General features: G+C 34.3%; 6 protein-coding genes across 6 annotated transcripts; 2 read left to right on the top strand and 4 right to left on the bottom strand.

Annotated features, from left to right (window-relative positions):
* Nucleotides 1-684: 684 nt before the first annotated feature.
* PHYBLDRAFT_172248 (hypothetical protein) lies at nucleotides 685-2,403 on the bottom strand (the record flags this gene model as incomplete). The annotated part of the gene is made up of 5 exons (XM_018436760.1): nucleotides 685-803; nucleotides 1,048-1,164; nucleotides 1,238-1,292; nucleotides 1,401-2,146; nucleotides 2,259-2,403. The coding sequence occupies 5 exons, from the start codon at nucleotides 2,401-2,403 to the stop codon at nucleotides 685-687; spliced, it is 1,182 nt and encodes a 393-aa protein (XP_018287653.1).
* Nucleotides 2,404-4,886: 2,483 nt separating this feature from the next.
* PHYBLDRAFT_182799 (hypothetical protein) lies at nucleotides 4,887-8,403 on the bottom strand. Its single transcript, XM_018438677.1, has 8 exons — nucleotides 7,984-8,403; nucleotides 7,452-7,633; nucleotides 6,984-7,205; nucleotides 6,859-6,883; nucleotides 6,506-6,728; nucleotides 5,916-6,295; nucleotides 5,614-5,687; nucleotides 4,887-5,497 (listed from the first exon to the last, which is right to left on the bottom strand). The coding sequence occupies exons 1-8, from the start codon at nucleotides 8,186-8,188 to the stop codon at nucleotides 5,150-5,152; spliced, it is 1,659 nt and encodes a 552-aa protein (XP_018287652.1). The 5' UTR covers nucleotides 8,189-8,403; the 3' UTR covers nucleotides 4,887-5,149.
* An 872-nt stretch (nucleotides 8,404-9,275) lies between these two features.
* On the top strand, nucleotides 9,276-10,303 carry PHYBLDRAFT_78315 (hypothetical protein). Its single transcript, XM_018443356.1, has 3 exons — nucleotides 9,276-9,606; nucleotides 9,779-9,897; nucleotides 9,990-10,303. Exons 1-3 carry the CDS (start codon nucleotides 9,325-9,327, stop codon nucleotides 10,078-10,080), a joined length of 492 nt encoding a protein of 163 aa, XP_018287651.1. The 5' UTR covers nucleotides 9,276-9,324; the 3' UTR covers nucleotides 10,081-10,303.
* Nucleotides 10,302-11,351, bottom strand: PHYBLDRAFT_66169 (hypothetical protein; the record flags this gene model as incomplete). Its single annotated transcript, XM_018441596.1, has 5 exons — nucleotides 10,302-10,396; nucleotides 10,519-10,809; nucleotides 10,891-10,928; nucleotides 11,053-11,116; nucleotides 11,195-11,351. 5 exons carry the CDS (start codon nucleotides 11,349-11,351, stop codon nucleotides 10,302-10,304), a joined length of 645 nt encoding a protein of 214 aa, XP_018287650.1.
* Nucleotides 11,352-15,446: 4,095 nt separating this feature from the next.
* On the top strand, nucleotides 15,447-17,237 carry PHYBLDRAFT_182797 (hypothetical protein; the record flags this gene model as incomplete). Its single annotated transcript, XM_018438676.1, has 2 exons — nucleotides 15,447-17,096; nucleotides 17,166-17,237. The coding sequence occupies exons 1-2, from the start codon at nucleotides 15,513-15,515 to the stop codon at nucleotides 17,235-17,237; spliced, it is 1,656 nt and encodes a 551-aa protein (XP_018287649.1). The 5' UTR covers nucleotides 15,447-15,512.
* A 2,775-nt stretch (nucleotides 17,238-20,012) lies between these two features.
* PHYBLDRAFT_21395 (hypothetical protein) lies at nucleotides 20,013-21,480 on the bottom strand (the record flags this gene model as incomplete). Its single annotated transcript, XM_018439759.1, has 4 exons — nucleotides 20,013-20,554; nucleotides 20,780-20,942; nucleotides 21,053-21,136; nucleotides 21,325-21,480. 4 exons carry the CDS (start codon nucleotides 21,478-21,480, stop codon nucleotides 20,013-20,015), a joined length of 945 nt encoding a protein of 314 aa, XP_018287648.1.
* Between the last annotated feature and the right edge of the window lie 3,586 nt (nucleotides 21,481-25,066).

The following is a 25,066-nucleotide window of genomic DNA, read 5'->3' as shown; positions in this document are numbered from 1 at the left end:
AAGAAGCGGCGTTTTTTTTTTTGGTTTTTTTTTTTCTTTTATTTAATATATATAAAAAATTATATATATAAAAAAAATTATTAAAATTAGAGGTAGAGTTAAAGGGTTGAGGTTAAAAGATAAGGTAAAGTATGCAAATATGCAAGTATGCAAGTGAATAAGTGAGTAAGAAATACTTTTAGAAAAAAATAAAATAAAAGAAGTGCCTGATTTGTTCAATGCACAATTTAGTGACAAGGAGACGTCACACTGCTAACTAACATGGAAGTGGAGGCTTTTTGTTCCACAGCTACACTCCGTCCATTGAGCTTTTCTTTTTTACTCAAAAAGTAAAATAGGGTCCAAACAGGAAAGAACAATTGGGTTTAACAAAGCTAGAATTTCAATTGATTTTAAAGAAAAAGGCTGTTGATATTAATACTGGTATTAATTTCTTTCTTATTTGAAGGGAGGGATGTCCTCTTCATTTTGATTTATTAAAGCTTGTATTTTAACATTGCCTTTGTTCTCTTGATTTTTTTTTTTTTTTTACGAAAAAAAGTGCAAATAAGACATGAACAAGATATTGGATCTGCTTGTCTTTTTCTGCTTGTTTGTTTGTTTGTCTGTTTGTTTGTCTGCCTGCCTGTTTGTCTGTTCGCTTGTCTCTTTCATGCTATGTCATATAATCCGTAGGGATTTACCTTATGGTTGTACGTCTTTATCTTGGTTCATAAACTGGTCCAACATCGGCTGGATTGAATGATCAGATTCCTTGGTACAAGCATCTACTTTGGCACAAACATCTACCCTGGTTTGACTCACTAAGTCATATATATACACATATACATATACATATATATACAAGTGTGGGTGTGTGTATGTGTATGTGTATGTGTTCATATGTTCATACGTTCATATGTGTTATATGTGTGTTGTCATGAGCATAAAAATCAACGACAAACAAGAGTAGAAAGCAGAAAGCAAAAAGTGGAAAGCAGCAGCAAAAATAAAATAAAATAAAATAAAATAAATTCCCTTCTCATTTAAAAAATTCAAATTACTCACATATCTTCAATAGACGGCCTTTGACCAGCTTTTCTTCTTCTGCTTTCTGTCTGGCTTTTTCTTGCCTCTTACTCTTTTTGGTATCCGGCTCCACTGATGTGTCTTCTACGGCTTTCACTAGAACCCAAAAAAAAAACATGTAAAAAAAAACTACTCCACAAAACGCAAATTTGGTTTGGCAGAAACTTACTCTTGTGAAGCTTTGTCTGTCTCTTTTGGATCGGTTTCTTCTTGTAGCTAGGTCTCTATACTCATCATATTGAGTATATATTTCTCTTTAAAGAAAGGGTTTGGTTTGTTTGACCTTATACATTATATATATATATATATTGCTTTTGATCTGTTTTATGTACCTCGTCTATGGTATCAATATTGGCTTGTGTGTCATCTTCGTCTTCATCCAATTCCTTTACTGTCTTTGGAATAATCGGCTGTTTTGGCATTCCAAAGGTTCCTTCTTCTATTTCTTTCAAGATTCGATCGCGTTGAGATTGATCTTGAAAAAATGGACTTTTTTCTTTGACGTCGGATGACCTATGTTGCACTACACAGGGATCTTGTGGGCCAAGCATCATGACCATAAAGTCTTTTACAGATTGAGGCAAGTCAGCATCAGAAGGTGCTGGTTTGATTTTGTGTCTGGTATGTGGCTTCTTGACTTCTACAGATCTATTGCTGTTTGGATTTGGTTCCATAAACTTTGTGGTTTTCTTTATAGATTCTTCTTTTTCTTCTTTTTTTTTTTCTTCTTCTTCTTCTGCAGTTAGCGCTGCTGTGGGGCGTCTTCGAAAGAGGTTATATACCCTCTCGAGGTTACGTTTCTGTTCCTCAAATTGTTCTTCAGAGAGTTCTTCGGGTTGCTCCACTTCTATCTTTTTGATCGGCTTCGTTTTCATCATCGGCTTTATCTTTTTGTTTTTCTGGCCCGGCGATTCATTTTCGTTTTCATCGTCCTGTGAGTTTGCGGCATACTTTCCTCTGGTTCGTTTTGTTGCCGACAGAGTTTGGTTTGTTTCCTCGGTACGAGTTGAACTAGACTGGTCTGGGTGAAGCAGTTTCCGTTGCCTTTTGAGCTCAATGTATTTTTGGTAAACCTCATCTACAGTAAAAACCAATTGGAATATGTGTATATATACATACATACATACATACGTGTAAGATTATTTATTTTATTTTATTTTTTGGTGGTTTATGTATTTTGGATCGCTTACCGATCGGTTGACCAATAATGTCAGCATCATCGGCACCTCGACCATGTTGACGCCTAAATCCGGCTCTCCAATCTATAATGTAGTTTCTCAATCTATCAATTGCTAATTCGCGTTTGTAGGCTGCCTTTTCATCGATTGAGTGCATTGTTGTTGGTTGTAGGTGACTTTTGTTTGTAAAGAACATAAAAAAAAATAGATCAATATAAATATTTAATATAATATTTTTTTTTAAACAAAACAAAAAAAAATTAGTACTGTCCGTGTGTCTATTTGTCTTAATTTGGATCAAATTAACAGTATCAATTTGGTTGGTCAGAGAACAAACGAATGTTCAATACAAAAGTTAATATGTATAAATTAGTTTTTTTTTTCCAATGGTTAAAAAAAAGGTATTATAAATTCGCATTTCTGTATCTATATATATATGTGTGTGTGTGTGTGTTTTTATTAATTATACTTCTTTAAAGTAAAGCCTATTAAGTTTTGAAGATACAAAGGAAGAAGTAAAAGTAGAAGAATGGTAAAGAAAAATGACAATTGCTGAGTATCTTTTATTGCTTGCTCAGTAAAAGTGAGCAACAGATGATGGCGAATTTCATATTCAAGAATTCTAAAGACAAGAATTTGATACACATTTGTAATCTTTTCATCTTACTAACACACACATACACGCATACATTCTTTTTTTGATATTATTTATTGTGATGAAGGAAATTGTATGAATCTAACTAGAATTACAAGATTGCTAAGATATCTTTGGTAATAAGGCGTCTAATATTGAGCACAGCAACTCTGTCTATCAATTGTGTTAGTGTGTGTTTGCTTGGTGTTTATTCTTTATTCCTATAGTGGAATTTTAATTAAGCACTAATTGTTCTCTCTTTTTACATACACTGTAAGAAAAAATACGCCAGGTTCTTAAGAAGACCTGGCAACTGGCACGTAGAATAGTTTTAAGAGGCAATGTAACTAATTACGATACTATTAAGAGGAGAGACGTTCAAGCTATATAGTCTCCACGTCCGGGCTTTTAGCTAGCACAAATTATAATCCTTTATGGAGGTGTAGCAACAAGGGGCAGTAAGTTACTTCAGGAGGATACGTTCTCGAGACAATCGATGTGCCCTCCAATAGTTAGGGTAAGTCAATTATTAGTCAAGCTTTATTTCGACTATTATTAGGCTCACATCATCTAGACTATCAAAGATATGAATATTCAAAAACAAAAGTGTTAATATAGTGCAGATAGCATTAAATACAAAGTTTTGTATTATTTCATGTTCATTCGATATCAAAGGTATGTTATTTTAAAGTACTTGGACGCTTACTGAGGATATTTTTCAACTGTAATTTCGGCAGAATTCTATTTTTCAATGAATTTGAATAGTAACTTTTTAATAAGGGTATGATCCCCAGATGTACATGCAAAACATTGTAACACTAATGACCAAATAATAAATGTCTATTGGCCAAGAGACAGTTGTAAGCTTTACAACTTTTGAGCGAAATATGTAAGGGTGGTTTCTTAAATCCTGTCATTTCTTACAGTGCTAGTCAAGAATATTTTATATACTTTTCTTTTTCCCTGCATATTCACTCGCTAAACTATCTCATCTCTTTATCTCTTTATTTTTTCTGCCTCTATTTAGATAACTTGCTTGAATTTGTAATTTTCAATATATTAAGAGGATATTGATACACATTCTTTAAACGACAAACAACAAGATTTCTTTTTGGCATATCCATATATATATATGAAAGAACAGGGCTGTTGAGCATTAGTATCTTAAATTTTAGATAACCATGCTTATAATAAACTATAAGAGGACTCAAAATAATATTGATAATATTGATTATAATAAAGGGGTATAATAAGGAGAAGAAGGAGAAGTGAATAGTAGTTTCTGCAAACTTGGTACATTACCAAACTTTTTGCACCAAGTGAATCTCGTGCTTAGTAATATTGTTACTATAAGAAAGAAAGTAAAATAAATAAAATCCTGGTTTGTGGACCAAACCTCCTCTCCATCTGCCTGTCTGCCTATCTGCCTGTCTGCCTATCTGCCTGTCTGCCTGCCCTTTCTTTTTTCTTTTTTTTTTGGTTATTGCACTATTTACATAATAAGCACGTTTGACAATTTGGTTTGAATAATTAAAAAAAAAAATAGAATAGAATAGAATAGCAAGGTAATAAATAACATGGAACAAATTCCGGATCTTCTGCCACTATCATCATCATCCAACATCACCACACCATCTTGCTCTTCCTCTGGCTATCTTGTTCTTACTTTAATTTATTCATTGCTTAATTCAAACCAATACTAGAAAAAGGAAAATGATATATCCATTTAACTTTCTTCTTTTTTATTCTTCACAGGCTTATATCTCGATTCAGTTCAATTGCATTACAGTGCAGATTACATACAGTATATTGCCCAAGACAGAATATTCGAATTACTTATTTTTCTTTTGAAGAACTAAAGATTCTGTTAAATACTAAAAATGAAGAAAAAAGAAATCATTTTACCCATTTCTCGGAATTTATTTATGTGTGTACTTGTTCGATTGTCTATATTCTATTTAGTCTGTTCTTTCGATATTCAATTGTATACAGACAATTAAGTGTTAAAGGTTGTAATCGGTAATTTGCTTTATATAAAGATAAACAAGAGCAGAAAAATAAGAAGGATATAAAAAGGAGGTATATTTGTTCAAACGAACTTATACAATGTAAATGTTATGTATGGTGTATAAAGAAAAAGAAAGATGTGTATGGTGTATAAAGTGATGCGTATAATTGATTGAGGTTAATGTTGAGGTTCAAGAAGTAAAAAGAAAAAAAAAGGTTGGATAAGTTGTAAAGAAGATATATATAGAAAGATGTGAATGTTCTATTTTTCATTATCGATACTCTCTCTAGAGGCTTTTATGAGAGGAGCAAGTGAAGGTAGAGGATCTGCTTTCAAGAGAAATGGATGTTGAAGCAGCTGCCCTGAGGAAGGTCGCAGTTCTGGGTCGACGCGCAGGCACTTTGCTAAAAAGTCCCGGAAGATCTCACTCAATGTGTCTGGACTCTGCAATTGAGGTGTTCCATTGGTTGCGATCAAGTAAAGGGCTCGAAGGGGATTTTCGTTCAGATAGGGCGGTTCTCCTTCGACCATCTCGATTGCCATCACACCTAATGACCAGATATCCACCTTGTGGTCGTATTCTTTACGATTCACTACCTCGGGTGCCATCTAAGTGATATATACATATTCACATCAATAAAATCTTACAAATGCATTCTCGTATTCTTACTACTGTTCTCTATTGCTCTCTTCCCCTTTGATATATCTCTCTTTCTCTTACTCACCCAATAAGGTGTTCCAACCATGGTTGTTCGTTTGGCTTCATTATCGTGAAGCTGTGCACAGAATCCAAAATCGGCTATGAATAAATAAGATTAGATAAGATACCTGAATAGACTGTTATCGTTCCTCTTTGTCAGTTTCTCTTATTATACTCATTGCTTATATACATATATACATGTGGCATAAAATATAGTTTTTTTTTCTTTCTCCCTCTGTCCCCTCATTCCCCCCCCCCCCCCCCCCCCCTTCTCTCTCTCTCTCTTTCAAAAAAGAAACAAAAAGGACAAAAGTAAGCAAGACTTACTAAGTTTGATATTTCCTTCAAGACTGAGGAGAACATTATCACTCTTGATGTCTCTATGGATAACGCCGTGTGAGTGAAGGTGGTGTAGACCTTGTAGTACCTCGCGACACACGGCTGCGATCTGGCCTTCCATCATCATATTGCACGTAACGACGTCTGTCAGAGATCCACCCTCCATGTAGTCCATTATCACCCAGAGATCTCCCTTCCAGAGATAAGAATCAATAAAGTTGACAATATTGGGGTGTCTTGCCTCCTTCATCACAATAATCTCATTGATAATAAGCTCCTTTTTGGCTTGTTTGGCCAGGTTCATTTGTTTGATGGCTACGGGAATCGGATCACCTACACGGTAAGCAGTGTAGACACCGCCAGATGCTCTATAAACACACAAATAATGAGAAATAGAAGAAGAAAAAGGTTTTGCTATACGAATTTCTCTTTCTTTTCTTGTTCCTTTTTTTTTTAAAAAAAAAAAAAAAAAAAAAAAAAAAACACCCACACATAACATCCTTTCTCTCTTGCTCTTCCTCTTGCTCTTGCTCTTCTTCTTCTTCTTCTTTTTTCTTACTCAAAATATTAAGACTTACCCCTGTCCAATCTTGACCATATTGCTGTAGAGAGCAGAAGGATCAACACAAGCACATATTTCCATGAGTCTGTCAATGACCTCAGTGTCCTTTGCATTGTGCCGCTCACTTGGTCTGCGTTGAGCAGCCGGGGGTGTACTTGGATCTGGAGAATGAAGTACTTCTGAAATTGGGTCTTCGGATTGAACAACTTCCTTAACTTGCTCGGAGCGAGAATCGTACACTGTATACAAAAATAATAATTAAAAAAAAGAGAGAGAGAGAGAGAGAAAGAGAGAGAGAAAATTGAATAAAATGTTGTGAGTTAGATCTTATATTTCTATAAGAGCAACAACCAGAACACTTGAACTTACCATGTTTATCAGTTGCTATAGAGGCCTATTTTAATTATTATTATTATTATTATTATTATTATTATTTAGGAAAGTTAATTTAATAAAATATAAATAAAAATAAAAATAAAAATAAAAAAACTTACTGCCTTTGTATGGCTAGGTTTCTTTCCATTCTGTGACAGTTTGAGCTTAGAGAGGTGTTTCAAGGGGTTGCTGCTGGTAGTTTTTGCACTGTTGGAATATTTGAGACTCCCATTCTGTGAATTGGATTGTTTTGGGGTCGATGATGCCTTTGGGATCTTATGCCACACATCCTCGCTTTGAGACCGAGTGCCCTGATAAAACTCAATGGCATCAATGACTGCCTACAAAAGTAAAGAAGTAAAGAAGAGTATTAGAAAATTAGATTGTGTATAGATTTAGATGTATACACATACAAATGTGTATAGTTGATTATCATTATTATTTAAAGAAGTATATATTTTAAAGAACAAAAGCAAAGAATAAAATAAAAGAGTACTAATATTATTATTATTATCTTTTATGATGATGATGATAATAATGATAATGAGGATGTTGTTGATGTTGTTGTTGTTGTAGGTAGTATTTACTTGTGGATTCTTTTCTTGTTCCATACGAGTTATTCCACTCTGCTGTAAAAGAGTCTGCCATTCGATGGGTAGCCCGGTAAATTCTCCGGAAGAGGCATCATATCCAACATGAGTTACATGTTTGGTATTGTAGGGTGTTCCAATTGCCATGGTCTTGTTTGCAGTGTGAGACGATAGGAGATCTTGTTATATATATATATCATTTTTTTTATTCATTTATTCATTTATTCATTCATTTATTCATTCGTTCGTTTATTCATTTATGTGCGTGTGCGTGTAGGAATGAATATTTGATATAATTGTATATATAAATATATGTTTATATTGGTTTATTAAACAAAAAGACAAAAAAGCATGAAAACGCATATATACCTATATACCTATATAACCACACACACACACACACACACACACACATACGCTCATAAAAAGAGAAACAAAGAGAGAAAAAACGCAAAAAAAAACTCTCGAAACTCAAAACCGAAAAACCGAAAAACGCAAAAAAAAAAAAAAGAAAGACATATAAGCTTACCGTTTAAACCATCGACCATTTTAGTCATAACTCCTTTAAAGGTTGTCCTGTCTCGAGGCTTTCCAAGGATAGTATCGTGGGTTGAGCTTCGACGAGAAGAAGAGCGGGGTTGAGAATCGGCAGAATCGGATTGCATAACGAGTGTGACGGACGATGGGCGGACAGGTTGGTTACTCAACCCTTCTGAGGAAGTAGAAGCAGTCATAAAGAAGAATAAGAATAAGAGAAAAAAGGGGGAACTGATAATAAGAATAAGAGTAGAAAAAATATATAGAGATAATGGATAATAGATAATAGATAATATTAAGAATAATATATATAATATTTATATATACATGTAAAATAGTAATAGTAATAGTAGTAGAGGAAGAGGAAAAGGAAAGAAGAAGAAGAGGAAGAAGAGGAAGAAGAGGAAGAAGAGGAAGAAGAGGAAACCAAAACCAAACCAAAACCAAAACCAAAAGAAAGGAAAGGAAAAGAAAAGGAAATAGAAATTAGGGTCTTTCTTTCTTTCTTTCTTTCTTTTTTTTTTTTTTTTTTTTTGGTCTGTGTATGTAGGTAGTTTTTATGCGCTTACTTTTATTTTACTTTATTTTTTATATGGTATTTTAGGAGTCGCTCACAGGACTTGGACTTGACCTTTCTGGTTTTAGCACAACTTGTTCACATCATCATAAGCAGCACTAGCAGTACTAGCAGTACCAGCGGCACCAGCAGCACCAGTAGCACCAGTAGCATCAATTGACTCTGTCCAGAAAAACATTTTACGATATGCTCACGTGATTAGATCATAATTTATAGCATATATGTATATATATAAAGCAAAAAAGAAAAAAGCAAGGGTATCTGTGCTTTCAAGAGAGTAAGGGGAAGGGGTAAAGGGGAGCAATAGACAGACAGATTGACGGTCAGACAGATAGCTAGATAGAGAAAGGGATGAGCGGACGGATGGGTAGAGGAAGGGAGGAAGAACGAGAGAACGAGTAAGGAAGCAAGTCACAAAATGAAAGAGAGAAAGTGTGTGTGTGTGTGTGTGTTTGTTAAGGAGGGAGAAGGAAGGATGGGTAGAAGGATAGAAGGCGGGCGGGGGGGAATCATACGATTTACCACCGAGTAACCTTTCAGTCAGATGATTTTTAACCTACTGGGTAGAATGTTCAACCGCCAGTGATTTATAAATCAATCAAAATTTACCAATTCTTATATAAATCATATATCTATCTATCTACCTACCTATCTACCCATAATTTATTTAATTATTTATTTGATTCTCTCTTTCTTTCTTTCTTTCTTTCTTCTTGCTTTAACTACTGCTAAAAGTATTAAATTCTATTCTTCTCTATGCCTCGCCACATTCTCTTTGCCTACGACCACTCGGCTATTGCCAACCATGCTATCGAGTGGGCTGTCCACCACAATCTTCTCTTGCCCAATGATAATATCACCGTAGCCACTGTAGTCAACGAAGATATTGTTGCTATCGAAGGATCCTTTGGTCTCGAGGCTGCTGCCGTGGGTCCTGCAAACTGGATCGCTGATGACTTTAACCAGCGCGTCACCCAACTTGAAGAACACGCCAACAAAGCACTCGAGCAAGTAGTCGAGTGGTTCAGAACAAAGGGTGTAAGTAAATGAAAATAAATAAATAAAGCTATAGAGAGAGAGAGAAGAATAAAAACCCTCGAACAAGGTTACCTGATCTGATCTGAATTGACTTGACTTGACTTGATCTGATCTTAATTTTCTCTCTCTTTACTTCTATCTATCTATGATCTTATTTTATTGTGATCTTCAGTACAAGGCCACTCCAAAATTGCTGATTGGTGAACCCGGTGAAGCTCTCCAAGGTTTTGCTGAGGCCAGTAAGGTTGATATGGTGGTTGTTGGTAGCAGAGGTCTTGGATTCTTAAAGAGGTGAGACTTTTTCTATCTATTAAAATTCAAATTCAAATTCAAATTCAAGTGGGGATTTTGGTATATTGATTGATTAATCTATGATTGTGTAGACAACTTCTTGGATCTGTGTCCGAGTATTTGACGCGCCATCTCAAGTGTTCGGTTCTGGTGATCAAGGAAAAGCAGGAAAAAAGTGCCTAAAAAGAAGAAAGACAGATGCCTATAAGAGAATCCGTTGTTTTACACACACTTTCTCTCTATTTATTCTCTTTTACCCATATATTTCCTTACTATTTCAGCTGTATACCCTTTCATTAACACTAGTCTCAAAATAATTCAAAGCTAAATCTTGTTTTATTTTTATTTATTTTATTTAAAATACATATATAAAAATATCTATCTTGTAATACATTTATGACCAATTATATCGTGTGACCAAGACCTGCAGCAAATCCAGCAGCAAATGCCTGTAGTCTACTATCAATAGCCAGATTTCCCTTGTGTGAATTCTCCAGAGCTAATGAAATGAAATGAAATATATATATTTAATAATAATAAAAAATGGATGATGATGACGACGACGACAATGATTGTTATCTTTATTATTTAATATTATTATTCCAGTTTAATTTACTTTACCTGTCAAGTGTCCTTGTAGATCTTTTAATGGAAGCGAGATTGTTTGGAGGCTCCATTCGTCTTCTTCTAGTGACTGAACAACAGGATTCTGTGATGATGGTTTGGTTTGGTTTGATTGCTCGAGATCAATAATTGTAGACACAACATGACAGCGGGAATTCGTTAACCCAGGTTCGTAGCACATGCTTTGACTGTATAGATTCATATTCGATTGATCTACTTGATAACCGGTTTCTTCCATCAATTCTCGTTGTGCTGCCTCCAATGGACTTTCATTTGGATCAATAAGTCCTAATAAGCACAATATATATATATAAACCTTTTATATTCTTTTGTTTTCTTTTATCTACATATATATAATACTCAACACACCTGAAGGAAACTCGACACAGTAACATTCAATTGCAGGTCTACATAAATGTATGTATATATACATATAAAGAAATATAGCTTAGAAACATACACTTATTGTACGTACTAAATGTGTTCTATAGTGTACTATGATACACTGAGTACAATGAGTGCATTGTGTACCTGTATTGAATCACAAGTAATAATTCGGGTTCAGGTGTTTTGAGAATGCAGTGAATGTCAACAGCTATAATTGTCAATTATTAGATTTTATATATATAAAAAGGTCTTTTTGTAAAGGGGGAGGGCTCAATGAGAGTCGTACCATCTACACCATTAGGATCCTTCTTTTTTCGAACACATCTTTCCCATGTACGCAAGATGCCATTCTTGTCTTTGTAGTTTAGTAATTCAAGTTTGAGCCAATTGCCCTGTCCTAATACTTCGACAGGAGTGGTTTCTACAGGTACAAGTGGAAGCATAAAAGATACCTTTTTTATTTGTTTATATATTTTGAAAAGATAAAAAAAATAAGATATAATACAGGTATAGAGATAAATGAATAATAGAAATGTTTTTTTTTGGGCTTTATTTGTATGCAAATACGTGTGTGTGTAAAAGGTAAAAGGGTCAGGTTAAAAAAAAAAAGAAAAAAAAAAGATAGGCATATATTAGGGGAGTTCAACAGTCTTATAGACTTTTTTTTTCTTTAAAAAAAAATTAAAATTTAAATTGAAATTAAAAAATTAAAAAAAAAAGAAAACTTGATTTAAATTATTGTCCAATAAGCAGCGGTGTTTTTGATATTTGATGCTAAATTAAAAGAAAAGAAAAGAAATAAGGGGAGTTCAACACTTTAAAGTCTCTAAACTTAAGCTCTGAGTTTACATTCCAAAGATAATTGGCCAATATTAACTTATAGAGATTTTTTCTTTGAAATTTTATTTTTTTAAAAAAAAAAAAACTGTTGAATCCCCCCCTCCCCTCTTTTCCTATCGTCAATTAAAATTATAGTTTTTCAACTGTAATTCTGTAATTCTGTAACTCTGTAATTCTTTAATTCTTTAATTCTCTTTTATTTTTTATTTTTATTTTTGGGTGGATGGTGCAAGGCATCCAAGAATGGAAGTTAGAGCAAGTATAAAAGTAAAACTTTACCCGGCTCTAGTAAATAGGTTTTATTGAGATTATTAAATCATGTAATAATGTGGTTTATCTTGCGTGTTGTCGTAAGATTGAAATGAAATGAAATGAATTGGATTGGATTGGATTGGATTAAATTGAACCGTAATTAAACAGGGTGCGATTACATTATACACATGTGTATATATTTGTGTCAATTTTGTACTTATTTAATTTGTAATCTTGTCTTGCCTTGCCTTGCCTTGCCTTGCCTTGCCTTGCCTTTTTATTTTGATTATGAATACCAATCAATTTTTTTTTTAAATTTTTTTTTCTCTCCCACACACCCACACACTTCAAACACGCTATAAGAACTAAGATACAAATCCCCTTATTTTCTTCCTACTATTAATATTATCAAGTTTATATCTTTATTGTTTGTTTCAAGTTGGCTTGATGATATTTATTTATCTAGCATTTCCTTTTTCTGGTTTTCTTAAATATACCGATATAAACGGTTTAACCAAGTAACTGACTAAGCCGAGGTTTGTTACCTGTCTTACGAACAATATTTCTCAGAATGTTTGTATTGGCTATTTGAATGAACACACAGACACACAGACACAGAGGCTTTTTTGTGTGTGTGTGTGTTGTCAAGTTCCGAAGGTTACAACAACAGAAAAGAAAAATGGTAGGAGACACAGAAACACAAATACTGTATATAATATATATATATATATATGTATTTATGTATGTATGTAAAAGATAGCTTCATTATCAGACAAGTTAATAAGATTGTAATATATGTATTTGTATATGTTTATATAAGTATATATGGATATACAAAGAAAGAAATAAGGAAATAAAGACATAAAGAAAGATAGCTGTTCGGTCTTTTGCCAGGTTTATCGGTGTGTACATGGTAGGAGGAACAAAAGGGCTGAGATGATCTTTAGAATACAAAGATATCAAAAGAAGCAATTGGTTTTGTGGTACCCTTCATATTAAAATTGTTCCTGTGGATTTATCCAACGAAACAAAGAATTGCAGACATTAGATACAACCCCAAAAGTATTTCATAACCTTAACAGCCTTAACACCAATTGATGTGCGTTATGGCTAATATGTACACAAAAGGTAATCCTCCCACTATAGCTATGTATCTATGTATCTATGTATGCACAATATACACAATTATATAAATAATAAAGTATAAATCAAATACAGATACAAAGAAACAGAAGAAAGGATATATAATTTATAAGCACTCGGCTCTTTTTTGATGCTGGCCTGCTCTTGTTGGTCAGTAAGAGAAAAGAGGAAGTTGATAATAGGCCTTTATTGCCTGATTAAATATAACAAAATAAAATAAAATAAAAATCAGCCCAGTGTCTAAAGAGTGTGTACTTCTTGTAAGGCAAAAAAAAATTATCAATTTATCCTCTCAACCGGTGACAAAATACTTCTGGAATGATTTTATATATTTTTTGCCGATAACAAACCATATACGATAATGTGCTTTCTAATGTGCATACATACATTTTATGTTAAACCTAGTTTGGTTCTATATAAAGAGGAGAGGTTTCTTTTTAAGCTTAATTTTCTTTCTTTCTTTCACTCTTTTTACTAATCGGCGTTTGCATTAAAGCGCCCACTCTTGCACACATTCGATAGTCAAGAAGATCGTCTATTGATTAAAGAAGTATATAAACCAACTCTTTCGGTGTGTGTGTGTAATATTTTTGTATTATTAATAATAAATTTAATATTAATATACCAAAAAAAAAGCATCAGATTAACCTACGCACGGGTTCAATTGCTAAAAGATGACTATTATTTATATAGTGAATGGTCAACTATTGATGTCATACAAGGTACAATCATCACTCATCATTCATCAATGTATATTATATTGTATTGTATCATATTGAAATTATTAAAAGAAAAAGAAAAATATTAGAATCTTGTCAGGGTTCTGATTTCCCTTGTTTTAACCTTGACAACCGGTTCACTACCCCCCCCCTTTTCTTATTTTTATTTTTATTTCTATATTGAATATTTAGTCTCTTTCCTGCTTTTAACAAGCAAACAAACAAACAAACAAACAGACAAAAGAGCTCTTTCTTTTGAATCTTTTTTTTTGAATCTTTTTTCCTTTTCCTTTTCTTTTTCCATATATTTTTTTTTGAGTTCTTACTCAGGACGCATTTTAGTTCTCCGGCTAAATAGATATTTTGACCTGTTTATGTTGTGCGTATTTTTTTTATATATAAAATATAAAATAGGAATGCGGGGAAAGATAGAATCTTAAATAAATAAAAATTTTCCTTCTATCTCTTGCTTATTGTGTGTACCTATACATAATCCGCGGAAAACATTTGGTTGTCCTAGAAATAAGCGGCATTATGAATTGATGTGATATGATTTCTTTTCTTTTTGGGGGTAAGATATCAAGTCAACCCACCAAAGCTTAAAAAATAAATAAAAATTAATATCATAAGAAAGAGTTGGACCCCATGGCTTGAGGAATTGATGAACACACAATCAATTATATAATCTGATAGAAATATAGAGCCAGACAAACCTAACCAGTGAATATAAGCGTGTGGGTCTGTGTGAGTTTTGTTCGTTTTGCATTTAATGATACACGATCCCAACCTTGACAGGATGATGTTTTTCGAATAAAATATAAATCATAAGATTATCAGTCAATCATACTGGTCAGTCTTACTGGTCAGTCAGTCAGTCTTACTGGTCAGTCAGCAAGTCATTTATTTATTTTTGGGAAGAAATCAGATAGAAAGAAATGATATATTAGCCGTCTGATGATTTGAAATTACTTGGAGACCCAATGAAGTGAATAAATATCTAGATCAAAATCAAAATCAAAATTAAAATCAAAACCAAGAAAAGACGATCGATACACAGATCCGACTATATTCCTTTTCTATATCAGTATGTTATGCTATGTTATGTTATTATTATTATTATTACTATTTTGCCCAATTGGTTTGGCGTTATTTAGCCTGCAGTACATCGTCACCATACAAAAGAAGACGAAAAAAAAAAAGTATATATATATAAATAAATAAGATGTATAATAAAGAGGTTTTCTTATTTTATTGGATTTTATGTTTAAAAGGAAAGCTACACAAAAAGAAATAAGGAAAGATACCAAGACAAGAAGTACAATCTTGGAAAGCGTTTCAAGACCAACCCATTAAACAAATAACAAGGGCTTGTAACCACCTATTTTATATATATATATAAATAAATAAATAAATAAATAAATATAAAATCATGAGCCTATTTATTTAATCTATATATAAAAAAAATTAATTTTATTTTATTTAAATATTTAAATTTTTTTTTCTGTTTATTTATTGCTATTTATTTATTTTTTGTTTCATTTCATTTCATTCTCTTTCTTCTTTACCCTCTTCCTGGCTCTTTGACTTTGGGGTCTTTAATATAATACAATATAATATAATATACATATAAACAACAACACTAATATCAAAATGGAAAACCCTTACGCGTGTCACAGTGCTTCACTTGGTGGTGTTCGCTACACTCCTCCTTCACCTTCAGGCCTCTTTGATGTATCCTTCAAAGACATACCAAAACCAAAACCCACAAAGACATCATCTTTTAAAAAGCCAGCACCATCATCCTTACCATCATCACCATCATCATCCACACCTAAACCAAGACCAAGCCAAAATTCAACCCAAAACCCAAAACCAACCAACACAAAGTCGGCCCGCAACCCTCATTTGACACGCCTGTCCCACCCGAGCAGCAGCGTCACGCGCTCCCAGACTCTTCGGTCCCCAACCGATCCTGGCCTGCTGCGTCTAAACAACAAGACAGACCTCACCAGGAAAAAGAAGTCATCCCAAAAGGAACCCCCGGTTGCCTGGACAACCGCGTCCACCCTAGAACCCTCAGAACAGTCGCCATGGACACGTGCAGATGTCATTCATGCCATAAAACAGCACCATCTACAACAAATCAAAGCACTCGACTCACTCATCACCATCCCTCACACCAAAACCATTGACGACAATAAAAAACCATGCTTGGTATTACCAACTCTAGAACAGGCTTTTGGCGAACTCCAGGTCACCAGCGCCCACCTCATCGAACAACAACTGATGGTCATCACTCAAACCCTTCAGAGAGACAGCCAAACAATCGCTGCCGCAAACATTGAATTGAAAAACCAGGTCAGCCAACTGCAGCACAGCCACGTGGCCTTAAAAGACCAGGCTGCTCATCTCCAGGCTGCCCTCACTCAGGCACAGCTTGAAACCCAGCGCACCAGGTCCTCATTACGCGCAGCAATCGATGCACAAACAAAAGCCGAAGACGACCACGAACGGTTACGCATGGCCCACGCCAAGTCCGAATGGGACCTTTTAGACACACGCAAAACCTTGTCTCAATACAAAGCCTGCTTTGGCGCTCTTGTTCCTCAGAAGGGTAACACAGGCGGACCACTACAATACCAACAACAGTCAAAAGGTGACCAGAAATCATTGTTGGACGAAGCACGACAGTCCAACGCAGAACTCAAAGCCCGGATTGTGACACTCGAGGAGAAACAAATTGAACTCGAACAAGAGTGCATGGCCCTGATGGATGACATGTTTGATCTCGAACGAGACCACGGGGTACTGCCAGCATCACAATCATCAAGAACTGTTGATGATAGCCGTCAACAGAACCAGCTCGAGCGTTACAGACTCCAGGCCGAAACTCACCACAAGCGATACCTTGCGCTTGAAGAATCCACAAAGGCCAAGATCGATGCCTTACAGACCGAGCTAGCCGAAACAGAGGCTCTTTTGGAATCCCGGATCTTAGTTGAGGCCGAGTTGGAAACATCCTTGGCAATCGAGCGCCGGAGGGCTGACCAACTGGCCGAAAAGAAACACTTGAGCGAATGGCTGCCCCTCTCTCCGGTATCCCTCTCCTTCTCCCAGAGCACAGAATCTCTTCATGAATCAGCAGTACTGTATTGTGAGATCTGTGAGGTCGAAGGCCATGATGTATTAAGTTGCACTGCTCACCGTTCAGACTATGACATTCTTGAACAACTGGTAAGCATCTAAAGCTTTACAACTATTTCTCATTATTAATTTATATATATATATATATATAATCATTAGTATTGTGAAAACTGTGATTTATATAACATTCACTCTACTCATGACTGTCCTAACCACGACGAGATGTTCTAATGCACTTTCCTACTCACGCACTCATCTCTACTCTCTTACCTATTCACAAACACGCACACTTAATTACTATTACTCCTACTCTTACTATTACTTCTTTTACTTCTTTTACTTTTTATATGTCTTTTTTTTGAAAACAAAAGATGTATATTTATACATACAAAAAAAACCAAAAAAAAAGAAGAACAAGAGGAAATAATATACATATACCTACATACATACACATACATACACACCCACACACACACACATGTAAGTCTCTTTATCAACCTCAATCTATCTCTATATATCTCATACATATACATATATACATATATATATGTATGTATGTGCGTATGGATGTATGTGTGTATATGTATATATACATATACCTACTGCAGCCTGCTGTTATAAACACTAGCTTGTTTTCATTTCATTTCATTTCATTTTGCTTTTATTTATCTATTTATTGATTATTACTATTACTATTACTATTACTATTACTATTACTATTACTATTATTTACTTTTGCTTCTTCTCCTTTCTCTTCCTCTTTATCCCTCCTCTTCTTCTTTTCTTCATTTCTGCTCATTACATATACGTTTGACATTGTGTGGTACAATGCCAGAAAGAATAAATAAATATTCCTTGTATCCTATACAAAAAAAAAGAAGAAAGAAGAATCTGTTCAAGTAGTGCAAAAATTAAAAATAAAAAAATAAAAAAGCTAAAATAAAATCGTACGAATTGAATTACTCTAGTTTCTTTTTTTGTTTATTTTCTTTTCTTTGTGGAGTAATAATTGTTACAGTTTCTGCAATACAAGGAGTCATGTACACACTATAGAGCCTATAATTATAATATACATTTTGGTATTGAACTGTATAAGGATAGATATTAAAGTATAGCCAAGCCAAGTGGAAGTATTTGTGTAATTTCAACTTGGGATCGGGTGTATAGAAAGAAAGACAAAAAAATATTTGTGTGTGCTTGTGTGTGTATCTGGTAATAATAATATCTTGTTTTTGTGTGGGGTTGATCTACAACCTCAGTCCCTGTCACTATAGCAACAGCAATAGAAAAAGAAAAAAAAAAGAAGAACTGAAATCTAAAAGGAAAGGCTTTATAGATTGTGCTGTGTTACACTCGGATGTATTGCCAACTCTTCTTGCTTGCTTGCTTGCTTTTATTTATTTATATATTTTACATGTCAGAATCGATGGCTACACGGGAAATTACAATGCCAACCTCATTATTATTATTATTGTTGTTGTTGTTGTTGTTACTAATGTTATTGTTATTGTTTTTTTCTTTAAAAAAAGAAAGAAAAGACAATTTTGGTCGTTGACAAGGTTGCGCAGGTTAAAAGACTACGCATTCCCGGAAGGGGGTTGTAAAGAGAAAGAGAAAAAAGAGTTTCCAGAATAACCAAAAGTATGGTTCTTTGGCTTGAAATATAGTAGCTTTTTCTTTCAATTATTCAACAAGGAATACAAGGACACAAGAACGGAAAGAATTTACGATTCAAATGCGTAACCAGAGTTTATCAATATTTGTCTTGCAAACTACGATAACAAAGATAACAATGTCCTGTCACTAATTTTTTTTTCTTAGTTATTTATTTTGGCAGAAGCCTAAAGCCTAAAGCATAAAGCATAAAAGAAAGAAAAATAAAATACTTCTTTTTTTTATATTAACCATTAAATAAGCTTCTTTTTCTTAAAAACAATAGTAATAGTAATAATAGACATTCAGTTATTCTTGCTCAAAATCCTTACGTCTGTCTACAGCTAGTATTATTTTGTTGATTATTTCTTAAATATTCTTTTAAAAAAAATCTAATTGATACAGAATACACTTGCTAAGGAAACATCATAATAAAAATCATGATTTATACTTTTATATAAGCTCTTTCCGGAAATTATTTGCACAAAACAAAAAGTGGTGCAAAAATTGAATGCACCAAATGCACCAATAATATTTTTTTTTGCTTGATCGATCTAGATTTATAGCTGTTTTTCTATTTTTAATAAACAATTTCTTCATTTCGACGATAAGTTCTGCATTACAAAGATTCATAGTGCTATGATTTTGCTTCCCTTCACTATTATCGCTATATCGAACTTTGACTGCAATTACATTTTTGAAGCCCAAGGTGATATTTTATCCATACTACTATATGTCAAAGCAAGAAGACCTTTTCTCTGCAGGGTTTCAAATATTATTATTATTATTATTATTATTATTATTATTATTATTATTATTATTATTATTATTATTATTATTATTAATATTTTTGGATTTGAAAATAAAATAAATATTACGATTGTCTAAATTAACAAGGTATTCTTCTTTCTTTTCGGTCAAAAGATAAGTATAGAAGTATATATAGAGCTATGTCCAAATAAAGAAATAACATAAAATATCGATATTGTGAATGTGAGTGAGAGTGCGTAGAATTAAAAAAAAAATCCTGGTTTTTTTTTTAGTCTTTAAAAAGAGATTGTCTCGGTCTCAAGTAGAGCAGCACTGTACCTTGGCCTCTTCCCTAGCCAGCAAGCCAGTCAACCAACCGATAAATAAATAAATAAATAAATAAATAGATAGGTGGATAGGTGGATAGGTAGGTAGGTAGATAGGTAGATAAATAGAAATGAATAAATAAATAAATAAATAAATAAATAAATGTAGATAGATGGATAGATAGATAAATCGATTGACCGATTGACCGATTGACCGATTGACGGACGAGACCGGTATACAGATAGACAGTCTGAAAGTCTAATGGATAGACCCATTTTAGCTTGAGGAAGAAAGTGGAATGGCTCGGGTGGGGTGGGTTGTGGGTGTGAGAAGCTCAAAACTACAGAGCAATTCTTCGTTTATGGTCATGATTGCTCCAAAATTGTCGAATTCTCCGCAGTAATTGGGTGCCGAGAACACTGTGACGAGAGTAAGCTCGTTAAAGAACTCATAGCCATCCTCTACTACCATGTGAGCACGACAGACAAGGTCAAGGTCATGCTTGGCCAGGAATTCGTTCACGATCTTCTTTCCAAAACAATACGAAACTCCCCGGTCGCTGTCTTCCCATTCCACTGCTGTCTCTGACGGATCTGACCAGAGAAGGTCGTTCAAGAGCCCATACTCAGGTACATCTGTAGGCCGCACTATGTTCCGGATATCGTCCATCGAATTGAGCGAAGGTGACAAGCCGCCGTGCACACAAAATATCTTGCCTGCTACCAGAGCAGCAATCGGTAGAGTATTAAACACATCTACAAATGTCTTCCAGATCCTAATCGATGTTCGTCTCTTGCATTCGTCGTAAAATCCATACACTATGCACATTATTGAACACCACCAATAGAATAATACATGTCAACATAATTAGACTCTTCTTCTTCTTTACTACTATTATTATTATTAAAATCAAATTTATACATGTACAAAAAATACACATGACAATACAATACAATGTAAAAAGGAAAATAGAGCAAAATAAGGCAGAGCAGCACAGAATTATTATTTTATTTTATTTTATCTTATTTTTACTTTTACTTTACCTCGGGTCACATTTGCGCACTCGTGGTTGCCTCGTAGTAAGAAGAAGTTTTCGGGAAACTTGATTTTATAGCAAAAGAGTAGAAGGATGGTCTCCAGACTCTGTTTGCCCCGATCCACATAGTCACCCAGGAACAGGTAATTTGAATCTGGCGGGTAACCTCCCTAACGTCAATCAATAGAATACAAAGTCATACACATTAGTATTACTAATATATTATAATAAATTACATTAATTATATAGCTAGCTATCTATGTGATATAATTCCACTCACCATATCAAATAGTCTAATCAAGTCATGGAATTGACCGTGAATATCTCCCAGGATTTTTACAGGCGAATGAAGTTCAATAAGAGTCTATAAAAACATATATATATATATATATATATATATGTATATGTATACATACATACACACACAATCACAATCACAATCACATACAAAAGAAGAAGAAGAAGAAAACAGCAAGACTATATTTATACATTTTTATACATTTTATACCGTTGAAAAAAAAAAATTAAAAAAAGGAAGGTATGGAAACTTACGGGCTGGCGTACAAAAGTTTCTTGTGCTGCACGACAAATGGCGACAATCTCCGAGTTCTTAAAACATATAGACCTTGGAATCTTTTCACTTCTTCCAACTGCCAATAGTCTATCAATACATTCATCAATGTCCAGGTTTTTACCAACAGAGCGCATTGAGGTTGCTGTCATTTGGTTGAGGTCTAGTGTAGAAGTCACAGTGCTTTCATTTGCTGCAATGCTGGCTGCGATTTCCTCATTGCTGCTGTTACTAATATTGTTATTGGAATTATTATTACTGTTGTTGTTGTTGTTGTTGGTGGTGGTGGTGGTGGTGGTGTTGGTGTTGGTGTTGGAATTACTGTTAGCATTGCTACTGCTTTTGTTGTTGGCATTGTTATTGGCATTATTGTTTGTGGTTGTTGCATTATTATTTGGAGACATTGCACCCGATTGACTTTGGTTTTGGCTTTTTTGGTGGTTGATAAGAATTGAATTGATAGAAGTGGCTGTTCCATATGTGTATTCATTGTCGAGTACATCTGACCTAATGACTGTAGGTATGTCTTTATGCTTTTTCGAAATAACGTTGCCCATGAGAATTATATAGTATGAGAATGAGAAAAGGTTATTATAAAAATAAGCAAAAAAGAAAAAAAAAGTATAAAAATATTAATAATTAAGAACTAATAAGAAGAACAAAAAAAAAGAAACTCAAGCTATTGTGCATTTCTTCTTTTCTTTTTCTTTTTTTTATTCAAAATTTCACTCTGTCGATCTCACGTGATGTGTCTCGGTGGTTTTTTTTTTTCCTTTTTTTTCCTTTTTTTTTCCTTTTTTTCCCTTCTTTATATATTTATGTGTGTGTATATTGCCATGACAACACTTTTCCACACATGAGCTTATGTGTAGAGGTCTAAGCACAATATACTATCAGATTGTTTTTCAAACACAGTTCATTCGAAAATATGCTCTCAAACGGCAGCAAGACTAAAATAAATAAGCCGGTTGGAAACCTGAAGATTTATTTCTTTTTACTTAAAGCTATAATTGGATCAAATAAAGATATACATATATTGTCATTTTTTATTTTTATCATACACAAATGAACATACGAAAGAAGAAGTGTCTCCATGACAATAAATGCATATATATATTTTTGCAAATAAATGTAGCACAGAACACGTGACATGCCGTTAATGATTGTTGTTCTTGGGTTACACACGGGTAAAAAGTGCGTCATGGGCAGGGGGTTTGATTTTGCCTGGCTCTTGGAATTCCAGGCTTATAAGAATAAAATATATAGAAGAGCTTCTTTAACAACAAGCGAAGTTATTAAAAGTTTCTCTCTCTCTTTTTTTTTTCTTTTTTTTCTTGTTTTGGAATTCTCTCTGACAACTTGATTTGTTACGTATTAAACATTATTGTCCAAAAAAAAAAGTTGATATATTTTATTGGGTTTTTATTGTACTTTTGAATTGAAATTTAAGGGATTTTGTGACTGGAGATTATGTGCGCTTAAAGCTGTGCATAACCAATGCACCCTATTGGTTTTAAATTTAGACTTAGTTTTATTTATTTATTTATGAATACTCAGCTCAATATTGGGAGAATACAGGCACAAAAATCTTTAATATTGTGGTATTTATATTTATATATATATATTTGGAAGTGTAAGCGTATGGACACAAAGTATTTTTTGCAGGAAGAAGACAAAAAGAGTAAGAATAAGAGGGAGATCAAGGTCAAGATCAAGGTCAAAGTTAAATAGATAATATAGTTATATAAAATAAAAGGAAAGGGTAAATTGGAGGATATATGTAAGTGTATGTGTAGAGATATAAAGATAATATATATATGTATATATAAAGAAAGAAAGAAAGAAAGAAAGTTTAGATTGATGGTCTGTATGATTTTTGTCGCAACTGAGCTACATCCCTCCTCAATGCTTCATTTTTTCGTTGCAATTCTGCATTCTGCTGCATTGATTCAGAAAGCTGGCGTTCTAGTGTAGCCTGTCAAATATTAAATACAGAATATATAAATAAATAAATAAATATCTTATCTTATTCATTACTTTATTTAGTTGTCTATTTCTTTGTCTATGCTTCATAACTTACCAAATTTGCTTCCAACGCAGGATCTGGATGATTTGTAGTAGTTGTACTTATGGTTGTGGTTGTGGTACTCGTGCTTGACCCTGGATAAGATTTTTTTGAACTTGTTATCGGCTTGGGTTGAAGTATACTCATAATCCCCTGCAGCAAAACCCTCTGGGCCTCATTGTTCTTGACAAGATTCTGAATTTGCGAATGAAGAAGTGTGTTTTGTTGTTCGGCCGAGCTTGTCGAGTTTGCCGATTGGGTCCACTGTGAACGGCCAAACATAGGCGAGCCTTCACTGTTGCCACCGTCACTGTAATCATCAAGTGATTGGTCCTGTCGGATATCAACCGAAAGGCGTGGTCCAGGATCAGACAAGACCTGTCCACCAGCACCAACGCTAGCAGCACCAGCACTAGCAGCACTAGTACCGGCACCAGAGCCAGTACCGGCAGAAATACTACCACCGCTAAGCTCAAATCGGCCAATTTTGCGTGATTCTAGCCCTGCGGGTACACTACCACCAACACCAACACCACTACCATTATAATTATAATTATAGTTATTGATATTGTTATCTGTGTCCACAGAATATCGACCACCACGTGCAGATGACCCTTCACGGACCAAAGGCATGCCTAGTGATGAAATCGAAGTGTCTCTTGAAAGAGGGATCGACTGATACCCATATCCCCCTGGTGAGCTGGGTGTATTGGTATTCATTCCATTTAGTGAGGGAGAAGGGTTGTTGGAGTATATCTCGAATCTTGAACGACGCTCTAATTTGTGTTTTGTGTTTTTGTGTGTGTGTGTTTGTTTGTTTTTTTACATGTGTACATGCATAAGCAAAACTTGTGATAACCTTGTACTCCAATTTATATATATATATATATAAATACCTATACTTGTCTCATGAGCAGAAGATTTTGAAAGGGATCTTTCGATCTGTGGCTCTTCAAGAAATGTGACACCTTGGTAAGGTTCGCCTGCACTATGCTGCCTTGAGTGGGATGGTGTGAAATTAAACCTACTCTTTGGTTTCTTATATATTCTGAAAAATCAGATACAGTATATATATATATATATAAAGGTGTGTGCGTGTGTGTGTGTGCCAGTAGAATTATATTATATTGAATTAAATCAAAACTTACTTGTAAGTTATCTTTGTTTTGGGTATCGATCAGAGCACTATCATACGGGATATCATGCTTAACAGGCATCGGGTTGATTTCGATTTCCCGAGCTGGCTCTGCCGCCATCACAAAACGTGACTTTTTTGGCAGACTGTTCGAACTCACGGAATATGAGGAGGGTGAGGAGGGTGGGTCAGCAAATGCAACAGTAGGAGAAGTAGGGACAGTAGTAGTAGAAAAAGAGGAAGACGCAGTAGTGGAAGAAGAAGAAGAAGCAGCAGCAGCAGCAGCAGCAGCAGAAGAAGAAGAATTAGTGGAAGCAATAGAAGTAGCGACTTGGTGGTGAGGTGATGAAAATGGTTGAGATGGATTTCTCACAACCACTTTACCAAACGATATGTGTTTCTTTCCAGACTGGATTTCAGCTGGCTTGTCTTTAGACCCGACCGAGCTATCTTCATCTTCGGGTGGGTAACCACTTCCGCCATTACCATAGGATGAAGAGTCATCTTCTGCAATATCGTTCTC

Source organism: Phycomyces blakesleeanus (assembly GCF_001638985.1).
Source record: "Phycomyces blakesleeanus NRRL 1555(-) unplaced genomic scaffold PHYBLscaffold_21, whole genome shotgun sequence".
Lineage (NCBI taxonomy): Eukaryota > Fungi > Mucoromycota > Mucoromycetes > Mucorales > Phycomycetaceae > Phycomyces > Phycomyces blakesleeanus.
The sequence above is the reverse complement of the archived record's forward strand: the minus strand, read 5'-3'. Positions and strand labels throughout refer to the sequence as shown.